This window comes from Pelodiscus sinensis, chromosome 9, assembly GCF_052426305.1.
Source record: "Pelodiscus sinensis isolate ZL-2025 chromosome 9, ASM5242630v1, whole genome shotgun sequence".
Taxonomy (NCBI): domain Eukaryota; kingdom Metazoa; phylum Chordata; order Testudines; family Trionychidae; genus Pelodiscus; species Pelodiscus sinensis.
In genome coordinates, this window is record NC_143060.1 from 35,977,386 (window position 1) to 35,996,360 (window position 18,975).

At 45.4% G+C, this 18,975-nt stretch overlaps 1 protein-coding gene across 11 annotated transcripts in view; it reads right to left on the bottom strand.

Moving 5' to 3' along the window:
• TGFBR3 (transforming growth factor beta receptor 3) overlaps window positions 1–18,975 on the bottom strand; it is a 192,987-nt gene that overhangs the window by 92,397 nt on the left and 81,615 nt on the right. For all 11 annotated transcript variants that reach the window (XM_075936518.2, XM_075936514.2, XM_075936520.2 and 8 more), the window contains one exon: window positions 9,538–9,722. In XM_075936518.2, the coding sequence (XP_075792633.2) occupies window positions 9,538–9,722 (185 nt within the window). The remainder of the gene's footprint in view (window positions 1–9,537; window positions 9,723–18,975) is intronic.

The window sequence follows — 18,975 nt, forward strand, 5'->3', positions numbered from 1 at the left end:
GGAAAAGAGGGGAAGAACTGGGTGCTGAGTGTTTGTAGGGTTGCCAGGTGCTCAGTATTTTCGCTTCCTGGCTGGGGGGGGGGGGGGGGGGAAATCAGAAAATACTGGACATCTCAGGTGTCTGGTATTCTCTGAATTTTTTTTTTTTTTAACAGGAGGTGAATACCAGACACCTGGCAACCCTAGGCGGGAAGGGGGCATCCTACCGGGGATTTCCACATGAGGTGGCTGATGGCTGGGACCAGGCTGTCTGTCTGGTGGAGCAGAGCCTCCGCTTGGAGTGGAGAGGCTCTTGGAGGAGGTAGCGGCCGTCGGGGAGGAGCAGGACTCAGGAGACAGGGCCGGCCAGCAGGCTCCAGGGCCAGGCGCACATGGTGCCAGTGCTGGCTGCGCAGCTGTGGCATCTCCTGTGGCCTTTTAAAATTGGCGCGGCGGGGCTAGGCATTGCCGTGGGCGGCACCGGCTGTTTAGTGACTGCCAGGGAGGGGAGGAGCAGGAGAGGAGACAGGGGCGGCCAGAAGGCTCCGGGCACACTTTGGTGCCAGCTGGCTGTACAGCCACGGAGTTTCCCAGGCCACAGCCCTTTAATATTGGTGGGGCGGGGCAGGGCTAGGTGTTGCTGGGGGCAGCACCGGCTGCTTACCTGAAATGGTGCCCTGGCCAAGTGCCACCCCAAGCACCTGCCTGATTTGCTGGTGCCTAGAGCCGGCCCTGTCACTAGCCTTCTAGACCACCATAAAAATCTAGTAATGTTAGCCTGGGGCAGGGGAAGAATGTAAAATTTCCTCTGCCCTACAAGGAGCCCATGGCACTTAGAAATGCCACACCCTCCTGGCAGGGTATGAGGAGACTTTGCGTGCTCCCCCATCCCCAAGTCCTGATTGGCCAAGGGGCAAAAGGAGGGGTGTGCAAAGTCTCCTCCCACCAACAAGGGCATGGGCGCCTAGGGGGAACCTCGGGGGAGCGGGAGAAGGAGAGAGACAAAGACTTCAGCCACTGCCCCACTCCCAGACTAATCATTGTGCAGAAGTAAGGTTGACAATACTGTGATCATCCTAAAATAATCTTGTAACCCACCTTTTGGGTCAGGGCTCCCAATCTGAGAACCATTGATATCCCCTGTGGAGTCAATATAGTGTAGGGTAAAAGCTCACAAATTTCCCCCAGATTTCATGCTCCATGACACATTTAGCATGGCTGTGAATTTGGTAGAGCCCTACTCATGACCTTGACAAATGCTGCCTCTATCACAAAAAGAAGAGCCCAAAGAAAGAATGGAATCTCTACCCCACCTGTCTACGATATAAAGATGCACCGAAAGCTGCCACCGCTTTAATTACTTTTCCAAAGAAATGGAAATTGATGACCGGATGGTATTCAGCATGCTCCTGAGTACATCATGAAGAGACCTTGTGAGGATGGGTCAAGGCAAACAACAACTGGAACTACAGCTGATTTGCAGAGAACTCAAACCAAATGTATCTGCCCGAAACTGTGTGCGCCCACATGCATGAGTGGAAAAGAAGAGAGAAAAAAAAACCCAAATCATTCTACCGTACGCACCTTTAAAATAAAAATAAACATTAAATAAAATTCCTGCAAACAAATACCTTTGAGGGTCTGTGCCTCAGTACCAAAAGTCACAACTCAAAGAGCCCAGATCCCACCCTGACCCCAGGGCCCGGCTCATAAGAACCCTACAATAACAAATCAGTATCTGTGTGCACACAGTGCAGGAAAACAAAGGTCAATAAAACAAGATTCCCATTTCACATTCCCAACATGTTAAACAATAAAAAAAGATTTTAACCACTATGAAATTTACTCTGACATTTTTCTTTTAGCTCTTTTTCTTGTTTGCCTTGCCATTATGTCACTCTCAATTCCAGACAACTTTGTGAAACTGCATGTTCACTGACACTTTCAACTGATGTACTGCAAACTGTTTCATTTCTAAGAAAGAAAATACTTGGGATTTTACATGAACCCTTCAACCTCACAAAAATTTATTTCTGTTTCCTTACGCAGACACAGTTGTCAACTGATGCTTCTGATGGGCAACATGCCCTAAACAAACAAATTCTTCTGGCTGTCACACAACTTCCTCTTGAAGTTCTGGTGGGTAATAGTTGAAAAGAGGGCCAAACTCAGTGACCAGCAACTTCTGAGCTGACTTAGATAACAATCTACAAACACTTCAGTCCAGAGCAAACAAGAGGAAAAGCCACATTATACTAGTACAGAAATCCAGCCATGTTTAAATACCTTAAAGTGTTCAGGGGAGGAAGCAGGGTGGGAGGTGAGGCCTATCCAGGTTCATTTTGGATATGGGAAGACACTATGCATCAAACTAAAGCAATTAAACTAATTGCTCCTGTCACATCATTAGTTCTGTAGGAGTCCTTGCTGTAAGAATGAGAACCTTAAATTCTAACATATACAACATTACATTTGAAAGCAATACTGACTGAGTCACCACATGGTAATACTGGGCTCAGAATGATGAAAGTGCCCTATTCTGCAGTCCTCATTCACCAGAGCAGCCTCAATAAACTATGCCAGTGAATATGGATTACAAAACAAGACCATTAAACAAGATAACCCAGGTATTTTGAATATATCTTGTGGGACTCCTACCAGCCAGCAGACTTGAAAGTCTGTATTCTAGGTTCTTTTAAAAGCCCTGAGTCTGGTGGCCTGGCTATCCATAATTTCAAAGAAAACCAGTCACTTTGACGAAGACTTCTATCTAGGGAGGCTGCAAAAATCTCCAGCCTTATCTTCACAGAACCTGGACTTGGAAAGTAGAACAAAGTGAGAGATTTAGAACAATCTAAAGGAACAGGTTTGGAAAAAAAACAACAACAAAAAAACAGTGCTGTGGTGTATTTTAACAAACCTTTAGAGAATGAAGTAAACAACATATATACAGGCAGTCCCCGAGTTACACGGATCCGACTTATGTCGGATCTGCAGTTACGAACGGGGTTTGCTCCGTGTCTCCCATGTCTGCTGGAGACCAGTAGACCAGCGAGACGGAGAGCAAAGCCTCTGAGGACACCGGCAGCGGGACAGCCGCGGCACATCTGGGCTGTCCGCTGCCCGCGTGCTCCCCAACTCCCTGGTCTGCTGGAGACCAGCAGACCAGGGAGACGGGGAGCAAAGCCGGGGAGCACGCGGGCAGCGGACAGCCCAGACGCACCGCAGCTGTCCCACTGCCGGCGTCCTCAGAGGCTTTGCTCCCCGTCTCCCTGGTCTGCTGGTCTCCAGCAGACCAGGGAGATGCAGAGCAAAGCTGCGGAGGACCCGGGCGGCGGGACCGCGGTGCGTCTCGGTCTGCCGCCTGCGTCTCCCTGGTCTGCTGGGGGCGGGGAGGCGCAGCTAGTACCCCCCCCCCCCCAAGCAGACCAGGCTTTTCTCCGGACGCCTGTGGTAGAGCAGCTGGGGCGCTGCCGGTTGGTCCCGCAGCGCTGCTCTGGGCGCTACTGGACCAACCTGGCAGCACCCCAGCTGCTCTGCCCCAGGCGTCCTGATTCAGCCACTGCTGGTCAGTTTCAGCAGCGGCTGAATCAGGACGCCTGGGGCAGTGCTGCTGGGTTGGTCCAGTAGCGCCGAGGAGCGGCGCGACTGGAGCAACCCAGCAGCACCCCAGCTGCTCTGCCCCAGGCGTCTCCAAGTCATCCGCTGCTGAAACTGACCAGCGCTGACTACAGGAAGCCCGAGGCAGAGTTGCTCTGCCCTGGGCTTCCTGGAATCAGCCGCTAATCAGTTTCAGCAGCAGCTGACTTGGGGACGCCTGAGGTTCTTAAGTTGAATCTGTATGGAACTGGCGTCCAGATTCAGCCTGTTGAAACTGATCAGAGGCTGATTCCAGGAAGCCCGGGGCAGAGCAACTTTGGTCAGTTTCAGCAGCAGCGGCAGAATCTGGACGCCAGTTCCGACTTACATACAGATTCAACTTAAGAACAAACCTACAGTCCCTATCTTGTACGTAACCCGTGGACTGCCTGTAATTCTACACAGAATACCAGACTAGGAGGGATCATAAACAGAGAAAAGGACCAAGATGAACTGCAAAGGGCTCTTGAGCACATAGAGAAATGAATAATTATTAATAGGTTGAGATTTAATTCTGATAAATGCAAAGCAATATGCTTAGGGGGAAAAACAGTGAGAAGAACCAGAGAAGAGAACAATGGTTAGAATGTAGTAATGTAGAGAAGGATCTGCAGGAAAAATGGCAGTACTGAACTGGACAAACTCAGTGTGATATTATGCTCCCCCGCCCAAAAAAAACAAACACCAGCTGATGCTATACAGTACATGTCCAGATAAATCAACCCCTATTGAATTCTCTCTCCCCTTCCCAACACCTCTCCAAGAGCTGTACAAACACAGTAGCCCTGGAGGAGAACATTCTCATCCCTAAATCACAGCCCCTATACACAATGGGCCAACAGACTTGCCAGGGTAAAGCAGAGGGACCTGGTTCTGTCTCAGGAAAGGGCAAGGCCTCAAGCAGAAGGGGTGGAGCTGGGGCTAGCTTCCCGCAGGCAGTCTCAGTTCTGACTGGAGCATGCCACATGGCACTCTAGCAGTGATTTAAAGGGCCCGGGCTCTGACTGCCACAGTAGCAGCAGTGGTGGGTGGGAGCCCTGGGGCCTTTTGAATCACCAGACCAGACTAGGGCTGTTGACTCCTCTCCCTCTGGCCCCGCCCCCCCCCCCCCTCCCCGCCTATACAACAGGCTGGTCTCCTTTACTGCATGTGTGAACTCTTCATCTAAAGCTCCATTTAGCTGAAGGTTGTGGTTGGTCCCAAAGCCCTTGGATACTCTGGGTCAACTGAATGCCCAAATAGGAAAGCAAATATTTTGTTGAATATAGCATTAGTAAGGCCACATGAGTGTCCTCTATATAGTATGATACATCATGTTTTTAAAATAAATGATAAACTGGAGGGGAACTCAAAGGGTACAGGAATCATAAGATAATTACAAAATATGATTTATGCAGAGACAGTAAAGAAATTTAACATGTACAGTCTAGAGGAATGATGAAAAGTACGTACGAAAACTATCCAAACACATGGGAATTCAGAGATTTAAATGGAGAACAACTGTAAAGCTTAAAGAATGTCATGACAATTTAAAATAGAAGGCATTTCTAAATAAAATAGAAATCCTGGATTTTGCCGAGGCTTACGCCCTCTGAGTAGTAGCACTAAAGTCAATGAAACTACATGCACGTGTGTACATTTTTGCAAGAACAGGACATAAGATAGAGAAAGATGAGACAGAATAATTGAAAGGGTGGTGTTAACCACTAACATTAAGGGATACATTTTCAAAAGGACCTTTACCAGGCCTTAACTTGTATCTGCATAAAGTAACATACAACCATGCACATGTACACCTTCAGTACATCTGCAGGCACTAGAAACAATCATTTGGGTGTGTACAAACTAGTGTTTAAATGTACATGTTGGTAATTACACCTCTTCAGTGTATGAAAACTTTGTATATAAACATATGCAACCTGAAGTCTGAAAATGTACCCCTAAAGGTGTATCCAAGTTCTCTTTTGAAAACAGCTAAGATTATTAGAGTGGAAAATCCAGAAGAAAGTACTAAATGACCCAGGATTCCATGTCAATCTCCATCATCCAAAACACTGCAGTACTAAAAACAAATAATTTGGATAGAGAGTGAAGCATAATCTATCACCATGACATTCTCAAAAAAATATCTGTGAAAAACATTGGTTCAGGACATACTGACAAGGTCTTATGGTAGAAATATCAGATGGTCTATGTTTCAGTGTGTCCAGGCCTAGCTGAATTAGTGTCTCTTCTGTTCCTAATTGTACTATTTCTAAAGAGTTAAAAGCTGGATCGTTTTGGAGTATCTCTTATAAATTTGGGGTATGATAATTTCCCAATCACATGAAGCAACCATTACACAAAGGGAAAAATTACCATAGCCCTAATGTACTAGAGAGACTTCAAAAAAATCCAGTTTTGTATTTTTAGAAGTAGTAAAACTGGGCATAGAAGAAATACTAATTCAGCAAGGTCTGGACAAACCTGCCACTTAACATCATCAGGGTTATTGAGGAAGAGGATGTAAATGAAAACAATGGTGAATATATTGCCAGGTATTCTGATTTAAATTCTGAGTATTCACATGAGATTAATTTTGTATTTCTTTCCCTTCAGCTATTTTTACCATTAGCTGTGAGACTGGAGAAACTCGTGGCAGTTTAGACCAACATTCAGTGGTCAGAGAATTTCCCACTAAGATTGTGCCTTGTTCATCTTTGAAAAAAAATTATTTATAATTTTATTTCTGTATATAATTCTTTGGTGCTAATCTCTGTAGTTTCACAGTGCTTTCACAAACATCAATTAATCCTCCCAACAGTTCACAATAGCAAAGATTATCCTCTTTTTAAGAGGGAGAAGCTGAGCCCGAGAGGCTGTCCAAAGCTAAAGAGAAAGGTAGAGCACACTAGATCCTGGCTTCCATATTAATTCTCAGACCACTATACCAATCAACTCACTCTCTGGTGACAATCTGATCAAATAAAACAAAATTCACGCTCATGTCTATTACACAGATGGTAATCAACTTCCCACATTGAAGTTTAGCAAAACTGAAATGTTAGGGGACAGAACACAAAACACTACTGAAGGAAAAATATTTGAGTTTAGTATCAGAATGGTCATATGAAGAAAATGTCTCAGTATTTTCAGAAAATGAGATGCCATCCAAACAGTTACAAAATTAAGTGAAATGGAAACAGGAAAACAAACAAACCACTTCAAAACAGCAGCCACGATGCAGAATCTCACAATATGAGTTTTCATTTAACTTAAGTGATCAGGAAATTAGTATTGTGGTAGTTTCTGCAAATACATAAAATACGGCAAGTTTCCAAGTGTAATGTGCACAAATAATTCTCATTAACCTTTGTGCAGAAGGCCTGGGAAGAACAGATGTCCTCAAGTGTTTTAAGTTCAAAACAGCTGGTTTTCTGCATGTTCTAAACAAGTGTCAAAAGTAAATTACACTACAGTGTGTGCATATTGTACATTTATGAGTACCATAGTAAGTAAAAGAGATGTAGCCGTGCTAGTCTGATTTTGCTGAAACAAAAGAGAGGACTATGCAGCCCACGAAAGCTCATCATCTAATAAACGATTTTGTTAGTCTTTAAAGTGCTGCATAGTCCTCTCTTTTGTTTCAGTATGATAAGTAAACAAACATATTTAATCAAGCAGTCCTACAAAGGATTTGCTGTGGGGATGGTTTACACTCCTTTCAGTAATAAAGAAATGTCTAATTTACCAACATCTGTAATAGGACAAGTTAAAAAGCAAACAAAGCAAAATAAAAATATCCCACACCACACTTAATGCCAGACTTACACAATTTAAAGCATTTAGATCCTGTATTCCATGCTATTAGAACCTTGACAGATCACCAAATGCATATGCTATCTGTTTTGAACTCAGTTTAAATGCTGCATCTGAAAAGAAGGTATTTGCAAACAAGAAAACTATTTTTATTCCTATAGACATACAGTACTGTAAACACATAAATCTCTGCCTTTGCTATCAGCAATTCCAGGCATTGGGAAACATCCTAAATGGACAAGTGACCTAACCTAACAGGAGGTGATGGATGCATTTTACTCTTTAAGTCAAAAGGGCACTTAGAGTTGATTTTTACAACGATGGAAAAGATAACATTTGAGCTCTGCTTTGTTTTCAGACCTTTATCCTATGACTAAAATCTGATTTCTCCAAGTTGTTTACACTCTTCTGCTGTCCGCTGTCGCCAGAAAGCCTTTCTCTAGCTTCCTGTTCATTTTCAGGACAGTCACCTCCAAAGACTATGATTGCAGTAGGGCTGAGATACAGGGGAAGAAGGTTAGGGGAAATAGATATAAAATATGCTATCGTGACATATAATAACAGTGCGTCACCCAATACAGCAAATAACACCACAAAGATAGAGATGGACAAACTGTTCTGATGAAATAAGTATGTTAGGTGTGACATAAGCAGCCTCTTTCTGCTAAACAGAAAAAAAAATTGATATCTAAAAGATACATTTTATCTGCTATAATTTTGTCTATGAGATGTTAAGTGCCCAGTTCTTCTGCTTTAAATACTCCCATGATTTCCACTGAAGTTGGGTGCATATGCAACAATGCAGAATCAGGATCATCAGAACACAAAATGTCAAATTACAATATGGGTTACATGTCCATACAGTGAATGTACAGCATTTGTAGCTTTCTCAACATTTATACCACACTTACCACAGTAGTACTTCATGAATTCTAAAAATGATACTGCAAAACATATCTACTTTTCTTGTCCACGCCAGCAGGACTAATATTATATCTGTACTCACTGCAAAATAGTCTGAAATTGGCACTCACATTTCCAGCTGAGGCCAGCCAGTGAAGATGACGGCTGAAAAGATAATCTATCATAATCTGGAATTATCAGACCCTGTAAACATTTCCATTGTACACACCTGTTGAGATTTCAGTTGGAACATACAATATACATTCCACTGACACCACAACCTAGACTCAGTCAGTGCTTCCATTGAAGTTAATGACAAAAATGTTTACTAACTTCAGTGGTGACAGTCTCAGAGCCTGTGTATTAGAAGTCACTGCACTTATTTTAATGTTCTTTTGAGCATAGAATTAAGACCTTAAGCTTCTAAGCAATCAGGTTTCTCCCACTGGATCTGTTTCTTTTCCTAATGCTATCAGTTCAGCTAATGATATACATGCTTGGTACTTTTATAGGCAGCAGTAATGGTTGTGTTGTTATTTTTTAAATAATATTGTAAGTACAAGAGAACTAGGGAGCTGAACTGTCCTGACATGAAATGTTTTCTTTCCACTGAGGTGTTTTCATATTAAACAACAGTACTTTAATATCAAGCATTTTCTGCTGCTTTCATAGCAGCAAGAACAAAAGTTATCTCCAATCCATCTGAGTGAAGTTTATATAAATAAGTAATTGCACTGTGCTTAAGAACTACTATAGTCAGCAACACTTGCTATCTGAACTACATTCCTTAGCAGTTAAGAATTAAAGATGTATTACAGGGGAAAGAATCTAAATTTAAGTATTTGTTTACAGAGGCCATGGCAAGGATCTGAAGGTATTTGTGATAATTTACAACACATTTAGTTAAATGATCTAGCTTTGAAAAATGGGCAATTCAATACAGCCCCCCCCCCCCCCCCCCCCCCCGCTAGATGAAAATCTGTTTCTTATTCCTCACTCTATTTTTTGTTAGTAAGTTTCTTCCATGTGAAAGCTGTGGATGGACTGACTGTTTGTCAAATCAAAGGGTTCTGTTCCTATACCGAGCAAAGAACGTATGGGCAGCAAGAGTGCAAACACTCCACATGTCCCTTGCACTGTTTCTGATTAACGCCCCCCCTTTACTGCTATTTTTGTACTGAGCATCTTTGTTTGTAAAGTGCACAATCTCCCCTTTACCTCTTTTTCATGATGGCCAAGCCCTTCCTCTGGATTTCTGAGGTTGAGGATATGCACTTCCTGTGGCAGGCCAGTTGTGCCTCTGCTTGCACAACCAGATAAGACTGTAAAGCTCTCCAGCAAGGCATGAACTGGGTGGGAACTATTGACCGGTGATAACACACATTCACTTCTAGGCACAGGACCTGCAGAGGAAATCACAGATATACCATTCAGAGACATGAGCCAGAGTAAATTTCATATCTTTTAAACTTGAATTGTCTTTGTGATTACAAAACCAGTTGGAACATAAGTAACAAAAGCTTCAGTTAGTTATTTGCAACATATATTGGAAATAACTGCTTTAGTTATTATAAATAACAATTACTTTGTTTATTTACTTATTTTCCTTTTTGGTGCTAGACCTTTAATTCATTTCTGTGACAATCTTCATTTGAATTATGTATTCCTCTCCTTCCTAAAATTGTAGGAAGTCCACCCTACATCAAGAAAGTAAGGAAGGAAATGAGGATTGAGGGGAAAAAAAAGAATCAAATAAAACCCGGGAGGGGGGCGGGGGAAATTGGTTTGCCTGATGCAGATTATTTGTCTATGTGAAACATCTTTATTGCACAAAAATAGAAAACAGAACTATGCAAAATCATACATATTCCTTTTGAAGTAGAGCTAATATATAATGCAAATATACCTTGCCATATTACTGCAGACATTTATCACGCAGTGCATTGAAATATTGTTTGCCAAGTCAGTTTTGAGTGTGACAATGATTATCTAAACGGATAACTATCTAGTCCAAAAATTAGTCAATGTCCTTTCAAATAATCACTGCCATACTCTCTTTTTGTAGTCAAGACAGTGTGATGTGACACCGCAAGATAGAATGGCAGTAAGAGTATGGAGTAGTTTACATATGAACTATATCTTCAGGAAACTAAAACGAGAAATATATATGAAAAGCAGCCCTACTTTTCAAGCACACCAGTTACAGAAACAGATATAGTATGTTTTTGACTGCGAAGGTCATTCAAGACTGTAAGGAGAGTTGATTTGCACCAAAGAAGGATATTTGATTCAGATGCATGCCAGGTTAAACCAAAGATTATATACAGAAAAGAATGGCCATTGGCTTGAAGAATTGTGATCTCTCAACCTGACATAAGTTTGCTAGAAAAAAAAAAATTTCCACTAAAGAAACTTTGAAATAAAAAATGTCAACAGAAATGTTTTGCAGATTTTCTATGGTTCATAAACAGTTACAATGTTGCTAAAGATTATATCAGACCCAAACTGTGTAATCTGTAAGCATTTTTTTATTATTGTCTTAGAATTGACCCATAGTTTGCTTATTACATAAATAAGCAAATAAATGGATGGTTTCTTTTAAAAGAGACTTTTTTCCTAAAGAAAACAAAGCTGTGGAGAACAATTACATTTTTTGCAGTGCCTTAGATCACGCAGGTCCTGTCCTGTGAAAGGGGCTGTTACGATTCTAAAACCCACTGGAGCATACTTCAAATCCTGCCAGCTCCCAGAGGACAGGCATGCTTTTAAAAGGCACTGCAGGAGGCATGATTTACACCTGCCCAGACATGGAGTGCAAAAGATGAGCAAACAGAACCCTCCCAACAGGACAAGTTGGCAAAAGCACAGTAAACGTGGACTCCTGGGAGATTATGAAATGTTTTGAGCAAGAATAAATGATACAATCACACGGTCACCCCCATGCTTTATGAAAACTGGCTTATGAATATGCACAACTCAAATATGCTTTAGACAAAATACCTCATGTAACTTTTTTTTTTAAGTTACAAACTGCTGAAGGTATATATCCTATTTTTAGGCATGTATCATTCTTGTATGTGAAGTTAGAACAGGAGATGGCCAACCAGACAGACACTAAGGGCTCGTCTAGACTATGCTGAAGTTTTGAAAGAGGATATGCAAATTCCGCGGGACATTAAGGAGAGATGCAGTAATTTGCATATCTTCTTCCGATACAAAGTGGAAGTAGTCAGGACACGTTTTTTTCTGCAACCTCCCCTTTTTTTGAAAAGCTGCATAAACCTAATTTTTTGAGGAAGAGCGACTTTTCGAAAAAAGGGGGGTTGCTAAAAAACCACGTCCCGTTTACTTTCATTTTAGAAAGCTCTGCTTTCCAAAGTGAGATGGAAAAAGATATGCAAATTCCCGCAGAATTTGCATATCCTCTTTTGAAACTTCAGCTTAGTCTAACTGAGTCCTAAGAGCTAAAATAGCTGTAGATAGAGTGCAAAGAGCCACAAACCTCTCCCCCAGAGCCAGGCACTCCCAGCATCCCTCTCTCTAACCCAATGCCCTCCCTCTCCCGCAGAGCCAGGCACCCCCAGCCTCCCGGTTCTAACCCAATGCCCTCTCTCTCCCGCAGAGCAGTGGCATAGCGAGGGCGTTATGTGCCCTGGGCAAAGGTAAAATTTGTGCCCCCCCCCCGAATCATTTATGCCAGGGCCCCAGTGCAGCAGTCCCAGGAGCAGCAGCACTTGCATGGTCCCCAGGCCCAGGGCGACCCCAAGCCACCTGTGGGGAAGAAGCGGAGCAGTGGGGCGCATGGAGGGGCTCTGCCCCTGCTCTGCTGCAGACTAGTGGGGGTCTCTGGGTCCCAGAGAAACTAGTCCCAGGGGGCGGGGAGTGCTTCGCAGGCTGTTCCCCCCCCCATGCTGGCTGGACCTGCTTTTCCAATGAGTGGCGAGGACAGCACCAGGCTCTGCGGCAGGGCTTGGGAGCACTCAGCTTTTCTTGGCGCAGGGACTCACCTTCCTGTCCCAACCCACACACCTGACACAGAGGCATGGGGAGCCCACAAGGGGGACCACCAGCACAGAGTGTGTCAGCAGCCAGCCAGCCCCCGCCCTGCCTGCCACCCCTTAGAATTCAGGCAGGGGGTGAGATCCAGCCTCTGCTCCACCGGCTCCCGCCCCCGATCCTGTCCAGTCCAGGCACCAAACTGTGCAGTGGGGGTGGCAGCAGCTCCCAGGCCGGGGCGCTGGGCTCTCAGGCAGGCCTTTGAAGTGCCCGCTCCTGCTGCCTGACCCTGCCTTGGCAGCTTGTCTGCAGGGAGCAAGTGGCCCACGAGTGCCAGGCTCGCTGCGTGGGGCTGTACACTCCCACCCCGCCCAGCGCCCCCCCTAGCATGGTGCTCAGGGGCAACTGTCGCCCCCCCACACGCCACTGCTGCAGAGCCAGGCACCCCCCAACCCCCTCTGCTCTAACCCAATGCCCCCCCCCCCAGAGCTTCACCAGAGCTGCCACCATGTGCTTCTTCCTCCAGGCACTAGGGCACATGTGCAAAGCAGCCATCAGCAGTTCGGGCGCACAGCTCTGAATGAGAGCTGCATTTCTCTAAGCAAAGGGCCATATACAACTCAGGAGCCATGGGTTGGCCACCCCTGAGTTAGAAATATGAAGTGTGGACCTGTTTATTATTCTAAACGTGCTAATGAGGGCCATTACTGATTCTCCAAAAATGAATGGCTCGCTGATCAAGTCAATGATCTGTAAATGGCCCTGTTTTTCTTCTAATCCAAGACATGTTGCCAGCCCACCTGATGCTGAAACCCATTTTAAATCTTGTACTTTTCCACTTAAGGTGAGAAAAGTTTGAATTGAGCACAAAGAATTCCCATCTTTGGCAAAATGGATATAAATGGGAGGAAGAACCAAATAATAAGGAGCAGCTGCCAGATGCCAGGAAACCTTCCCCCTAAGATGCCAGCTGGAAACATCTAAGCCTGAACGGGGGAAGGATTGGGCCCAAGCTAGGGGACTGCCTAGCTTGTGAAAGAGATGTTGGAACAACCGTTTAGGGTAAGAATTGGCATGCAACAAGTTTCTTAGTGGATTAGGATTAGCTGGCATGCATTGTTTATTTTGGTTTAATAACTTATTACAATCTGCCTGTTTTCACTTGAAATCACTTACCGCCTACTTTTTATATTTAATAAAACACATTAGTTTATTATCAAGCCCAAGGTAAATAACTGTTATGGGGGGCAAACACTGTGCACATCTCTTGTTCATTGATAAAAGGGGGTAAACATGTTTACTCTGCATAAAACCTTTACATGGTGTAAAACTGACTTATTTGGGTCCACTCTGGGGTCTGTGTTCTGGGTGCTGTGAAAGGCCTTATAACTGAGTCCCCCCCCCCCAGAGCTGAGCTGGTTCAGGATCTGTGTGGCTCTGCAGTAGAAGGACAAGTAACCTCAACTCTGTGCCTTGCCTAGGGGAGACCAAAGCTTCTGGCCCAGAAGAACAGAGTAGCAGGGGGCCCCAAAGGAGAAGGCAGGCAGGCATGAGTGGCTTGATCAGCACACTAGGGGACTACACCGAGGGAACTTTTGTGATCCAACCAGTCACACGTGTAAAATAAAAACACAATATTCAATTTTTCTTACTGAGAGTCAGCGGAAGAGCAACTATCTGCCTTTCAACTGGATATTTCTGAGCCTCCTGATTCAGTTCTAGAAGTATCTACCCATCCTTCTCTCCGTCTTCCATCCTGGTCTTTACTTCTGTAGCAACATCTCATGACAGGAAGAAGTGATTGATTTTAAAGTCCGATGACATCATCGTAGTCTCATCACTTTGCCAAAGACACGTACTAAGTTATTTGTGACTTTTGTCAATTCTGTTTCACTCCCTGTTGCATTCTATGAAACTCAGTTCTGACCATGACAAAAATCAACAAGTTTTCCTCATTTCTAACTATCCAAATCATGTCACTACACTGCCTATCCCAGTAGTTCCCAAAGTTTTTTATACCATGGATTGGCAAACTTATTCAAAAACTGCTGGTGTACCAACACTGAAATACTGGCATACATATATTATGGTAATTTTAAGAGTCCACGTGTTACTTAGCATTGCATCTGTATGCACATAACACGTCACTGTAAAAGATTTTCTTTTATTAGTATCCCCCCCAAAATATTTGCTTTCCAACTTAAACAAAAAATAAAAAAAATCACACACTAAATAATGCATAATAATAATGCAAGTAAACCCTGGCGGTAGGGTTGCCAGGTGTCTGGTATTCTACCAGACAGTCCGGTATTTGCGCTCTTTGTCCGGTAAAAAAACCGTCCGGTATTCTCTGATTTTTCCAGCTGCACACCAGACAGAAACCTGGTGTGTGGGGCAGGGGGAGCAGCTGGGAGGCAGGGCCATGATCTGCGCTAGGCGCCTGCGATTGCACAGAAGCCTGGCAGGGGCAGAGGGAGTGGCTGGAACTCCCAGCCACCCCCCCCCCCCCGCCCTTGCCAGGTTTCTGCGCAATCACAGGCTCCCAGTGCCAATGGTGGCCCCGCCTCCCAGCTGGGAGTCCCAGTTGGGAGGTGGGGTTGCGATCGCCGCTCCAGAACGGGGAGGGGGAGGCTTATTATCTCACGTTCCTTTTCCCCCCCCCCCCCCGACCAAAAAATACCACATGTCCAGTATTTTTTGGGAGACCACTTGGCAACCCTACTGACTGGGAGCACCTGGAGGCCAGGAGGAGGCTCCCACCGAGCAAGAAGGGAGGAGAATGGAGTTGCAGGGGCAGCCACTCTCCGCACGGTGCTTGGCTCCGGCCGAGCACCACAGCTGCCCATCAAGCAGCCCCACCCAGCCAGGCTGTGTTGCGGCCACCAGAGCTGGAACTGGGGCCATGGTGAGGCTGCCCCAGCTGCCAGTGACGCCATGCACCCTGCTAATGCTTGGGGAAGTGGGCAAGAAGAAAATTTGTGTGAGCACATAACTTATGGGGAACCCCAGCGGGTGGCCTGAATGTGCTGCGACCCAGCAGGCAGGGGCGTGCGGCTCGCCACTGGTCTGCGGACTGGCGGTTTGGAATCATTGGTCTTACCCCACAGCCCCATTACGTAATTCAATGTTTGTCCTCAAAGTGGGAGCCAAAGATCAGAAGGCCTGTTGGTGGTCTGGCTCCACACTAACCTCCAGTGCTGCGAGACTATCCTCTAGCACAGAGATTCTAGATGCAGATACATGGCAGAGTCGCACTTATTCTAAATAAGACATGCATCTGACGAAGTGGGTCTTTGCCCATGAAAGCTTATGCTCCAACACTTCTGTTAGTCTATAAGGTGCCACAGGACTCCTCGTTGCTTTTACTTATTCTAAATGTTGCATTTCTGCAAGGAGCGGAAGCAGTTGGCTGTGTGTTCTTGAGCATGTGTTCTGGGTGCCAGACCAAGCTTCCTAGGGCGCTCAGATTCTCAGGAACAGCAAGCCCTTCTGTTCTTGCAATGCTGAAAGTCACAGGAACAGAGAACTGTGGAATGACTGGCATGAATTTGCATGTCTACAGCTGATGTCTCATACAAAAAACTTAATTTCCATGGAGTTGCCTATATTTTGCCAGATTCCAATCTTATTCTCATAAAATTTGTTTGTAATACTCTAAGCCTGCCTATATAGGTTCTTACACTGTGCTCATCACCATATCTAACATGAAGAATGTATAAAACTGGAAAACCATACGGAGTAGATACAAAAATAAAAACCTCTCTGTGATAGCACTTGTCTTATTTATCCCCTCCCAGCACAATCTACTCATACCTGAAACTTTATATAAAACCACTACCTCATCCTGCCTCAGCTCTACTTTCCTGTTGTTTAGTCACACACCAGCTTTAGCTCCACTTCTGCCAGCCTTCTCATTACATGCCCACATCCTGGCCTTCCCTTTTCTACCTCCCTGTTGTAAGCTACGGTAACACCTCACTCGTGCTCAACATGAGCACCATGAAACAGCTGATCCCTCCAACTGTAACTCATCACTGCTCCCTCACTAAGTACACATACAAAATACTGATATTCTTGCTTCCCCCATTTCATCACACTGGTTCTCAAGAAGCCCAAAACTGTATTTTACTGACTTTTAGGGTTACCAGGTGGCTTCAAAAAAAATACCGGACACACTTGATCTCAGATGGGAGGGTGGGAGGAGGACTGGTTGGGAGGAGTCGGGAGCAGTGGAGCTGGCTGGGGGAGATGGGGTGGGGTGGGAGGGGGGGAAAACAACCAGCAGGAAGCAGGGCTGGCCGGGATGGAGTCGGGGGGAGTGGAGATGGCTGGGGGAGATTGGGAGGTGGGGGAGAAACCAGCTGGCAGAAAGCAGGGCTGTTCAGGGGTGCGGGGCTGGCCGGGGGCAGGGGGAACCAGCCGGCAGAAGGCAGGGCTGGCCGGGAGGGGGTTGGGAAGAGCGGGGGGAGAGAATGGACCAGCAGGGAGTGGGACTGACCCGGGCGCACGCAGATCCCGGGGCGCTGCCCATCCCACGCACGGTCCTGGCACAGCATGTGCGAATCCAGCCTCGGGGATTCCCTCCCGCCCTGGCCCGTGCCCCCCTTCACGTAGTTGCGTATTGCCTATCTGGTAGACATGCTCACGCAGCATGAACATGTCTACCAGCCAGGCAGTTCACAACTACGTACTGATACTCCTACTAATAATAAAACTTACCTAATTAGAAAATACCAGACATTTTATATGTCCAGTGTTTTCTCAATTCGTTTCCCGGAAAGAACCCTCAAAACCGGACACCTGGCAACCCTAGTGGCTTTATAACCCTCAGTTTAAACAGCGATTGGCCTCATGTATTTAGAATACAGAACTAACCTGCTGGAGCTATGTCGGAGTGAACAAGAGGCTGCCCATGGGCTAGATCCGGCCCACCAAGCTACCAGATCCAGCCCCGGCTGCCTCACTGGGACCTGTAAGCACAGTGCAGCAGCAGCTGCTTTAAATGTGGCTGCTTTTTTCTGGAAGTGAGGAGGGAGGCTTTGTGTTCTGCCCCACCCTTCAGCAAACTCTCTCACCTCCCATTGGCCAATTTCCGACCAAGAGCACCTGAGATATATTTCTGGCAGCAGAGGCAGCCAATGAAGCCTCCTCTCACACAACTCCTTCACCCTGCCGGGACAGAGTCACTTGGAGCAGCTTGCGACTGCAGCCTTCAGGTTCCCGCAGTGCTGCTGCCTAGAAGATGCCTAGGTAAGTGCCTCCCAACCACAGCCTGACTCTGGAACCCCCACCCTATCTCCCCCCACAACTACCTCCCCCTGGCCACCACCCAAACTCTCTTTACCCTTTTCCCCCCAAGTCACAACTCCCTCCCCAGACCCTGCACTCCCTCCTATACCCTTCACTGGGCCAGAATCCTCCCCTGCACCCATACTCTCTCCTGGACTCGGCACCCAAGCCTCTGCCCCAGATCATAACCCCTTCCTTCACCCAAACTCCCTCTCAGACTCCACACCCCTCCTGCATCGCAGTCTCCTACCCCAAACTCCCTTCTACACCCAGCCTCTGTCCCAGACCCCAAACCCCCTCAATATAATGCAGCCCTAGAGCACTTGCCAAAAATCTTGGAGTGGCAATCTTGTGTTGCTACTAAAGACTAAATTAGTTAAGATTTGTAAAGCCCTGTGATGACAACGACCAGGTTAAGTATTCTCTTACACCTCATTAATATAAATGCCTACGCAGGATAACGACTATTAGAAAATTGCTTTCAATGTTATTTCCACTTTCAATAAACAACAATATTTTAAATGCCCTGTTCTGTTTGATACTAACATCTGGAGCTCACTCTGGTTTCCCACATCACCCAAACGCATAATGAGTCGTGTGTTCTGTTGTAATAAAAATGGTAGAGATGAGAGCAGGGGGGAATATTAGAACCCAAAAACCAACTCATAACCATGGTGGATTTGATTCAAACAACAACATAGGCTAATACAGTTTCTGTTATATTTCCATAGTGACTTCTGCAACTCTGTCTGCTGAAAAGTGTGACCAACTCCCACAAGCTGTGTGAATCTGCACGGTGGGATCCAAAGCACATTAACGTTGTTTCATAGGAATCCCACAAGGCCTGGGGGAGCCTGCAAACTGCACCTACAGAATCTTAGAGAAAAGCACAGATTTCATCTAATTGATTTTCATATGAGAGAATGATGCATGTCTGGGCATTTTGCATAAGGGCAAAGGTTTAAAAACTTCTGGAAACAGTATACTTCAGAAACACCAGGGATCTCTAAGCTGTTAAGTCTGAAATAATGTAAATTACTGTCGACCAGGTCTGTAGGCCACTATAATATTAATCACTTCTAATAGCTAAAAAGACTCCATATATATTTACTGGTAAAACTATCCTAAGCGAGGTGAAATGTCCAAACAGGGCCCCAAACACGCCCAGGTGACAAACTTGTACAAAGAGTGGCTTGGGTGTGTATGTGGTTATTTATTGGTGTTTCTGAGTGTGACTGGAAAAAGAAGGCCAGGTTTCAGGTGATACCTAATTTGATGTGTCACTGGGGGTCTCAGTAATGCAAGCAGAGGCCAACCAGCTTTCTCATATACTGTGGAGCCTTAACAGGAAAACACTGACCACTGCACACT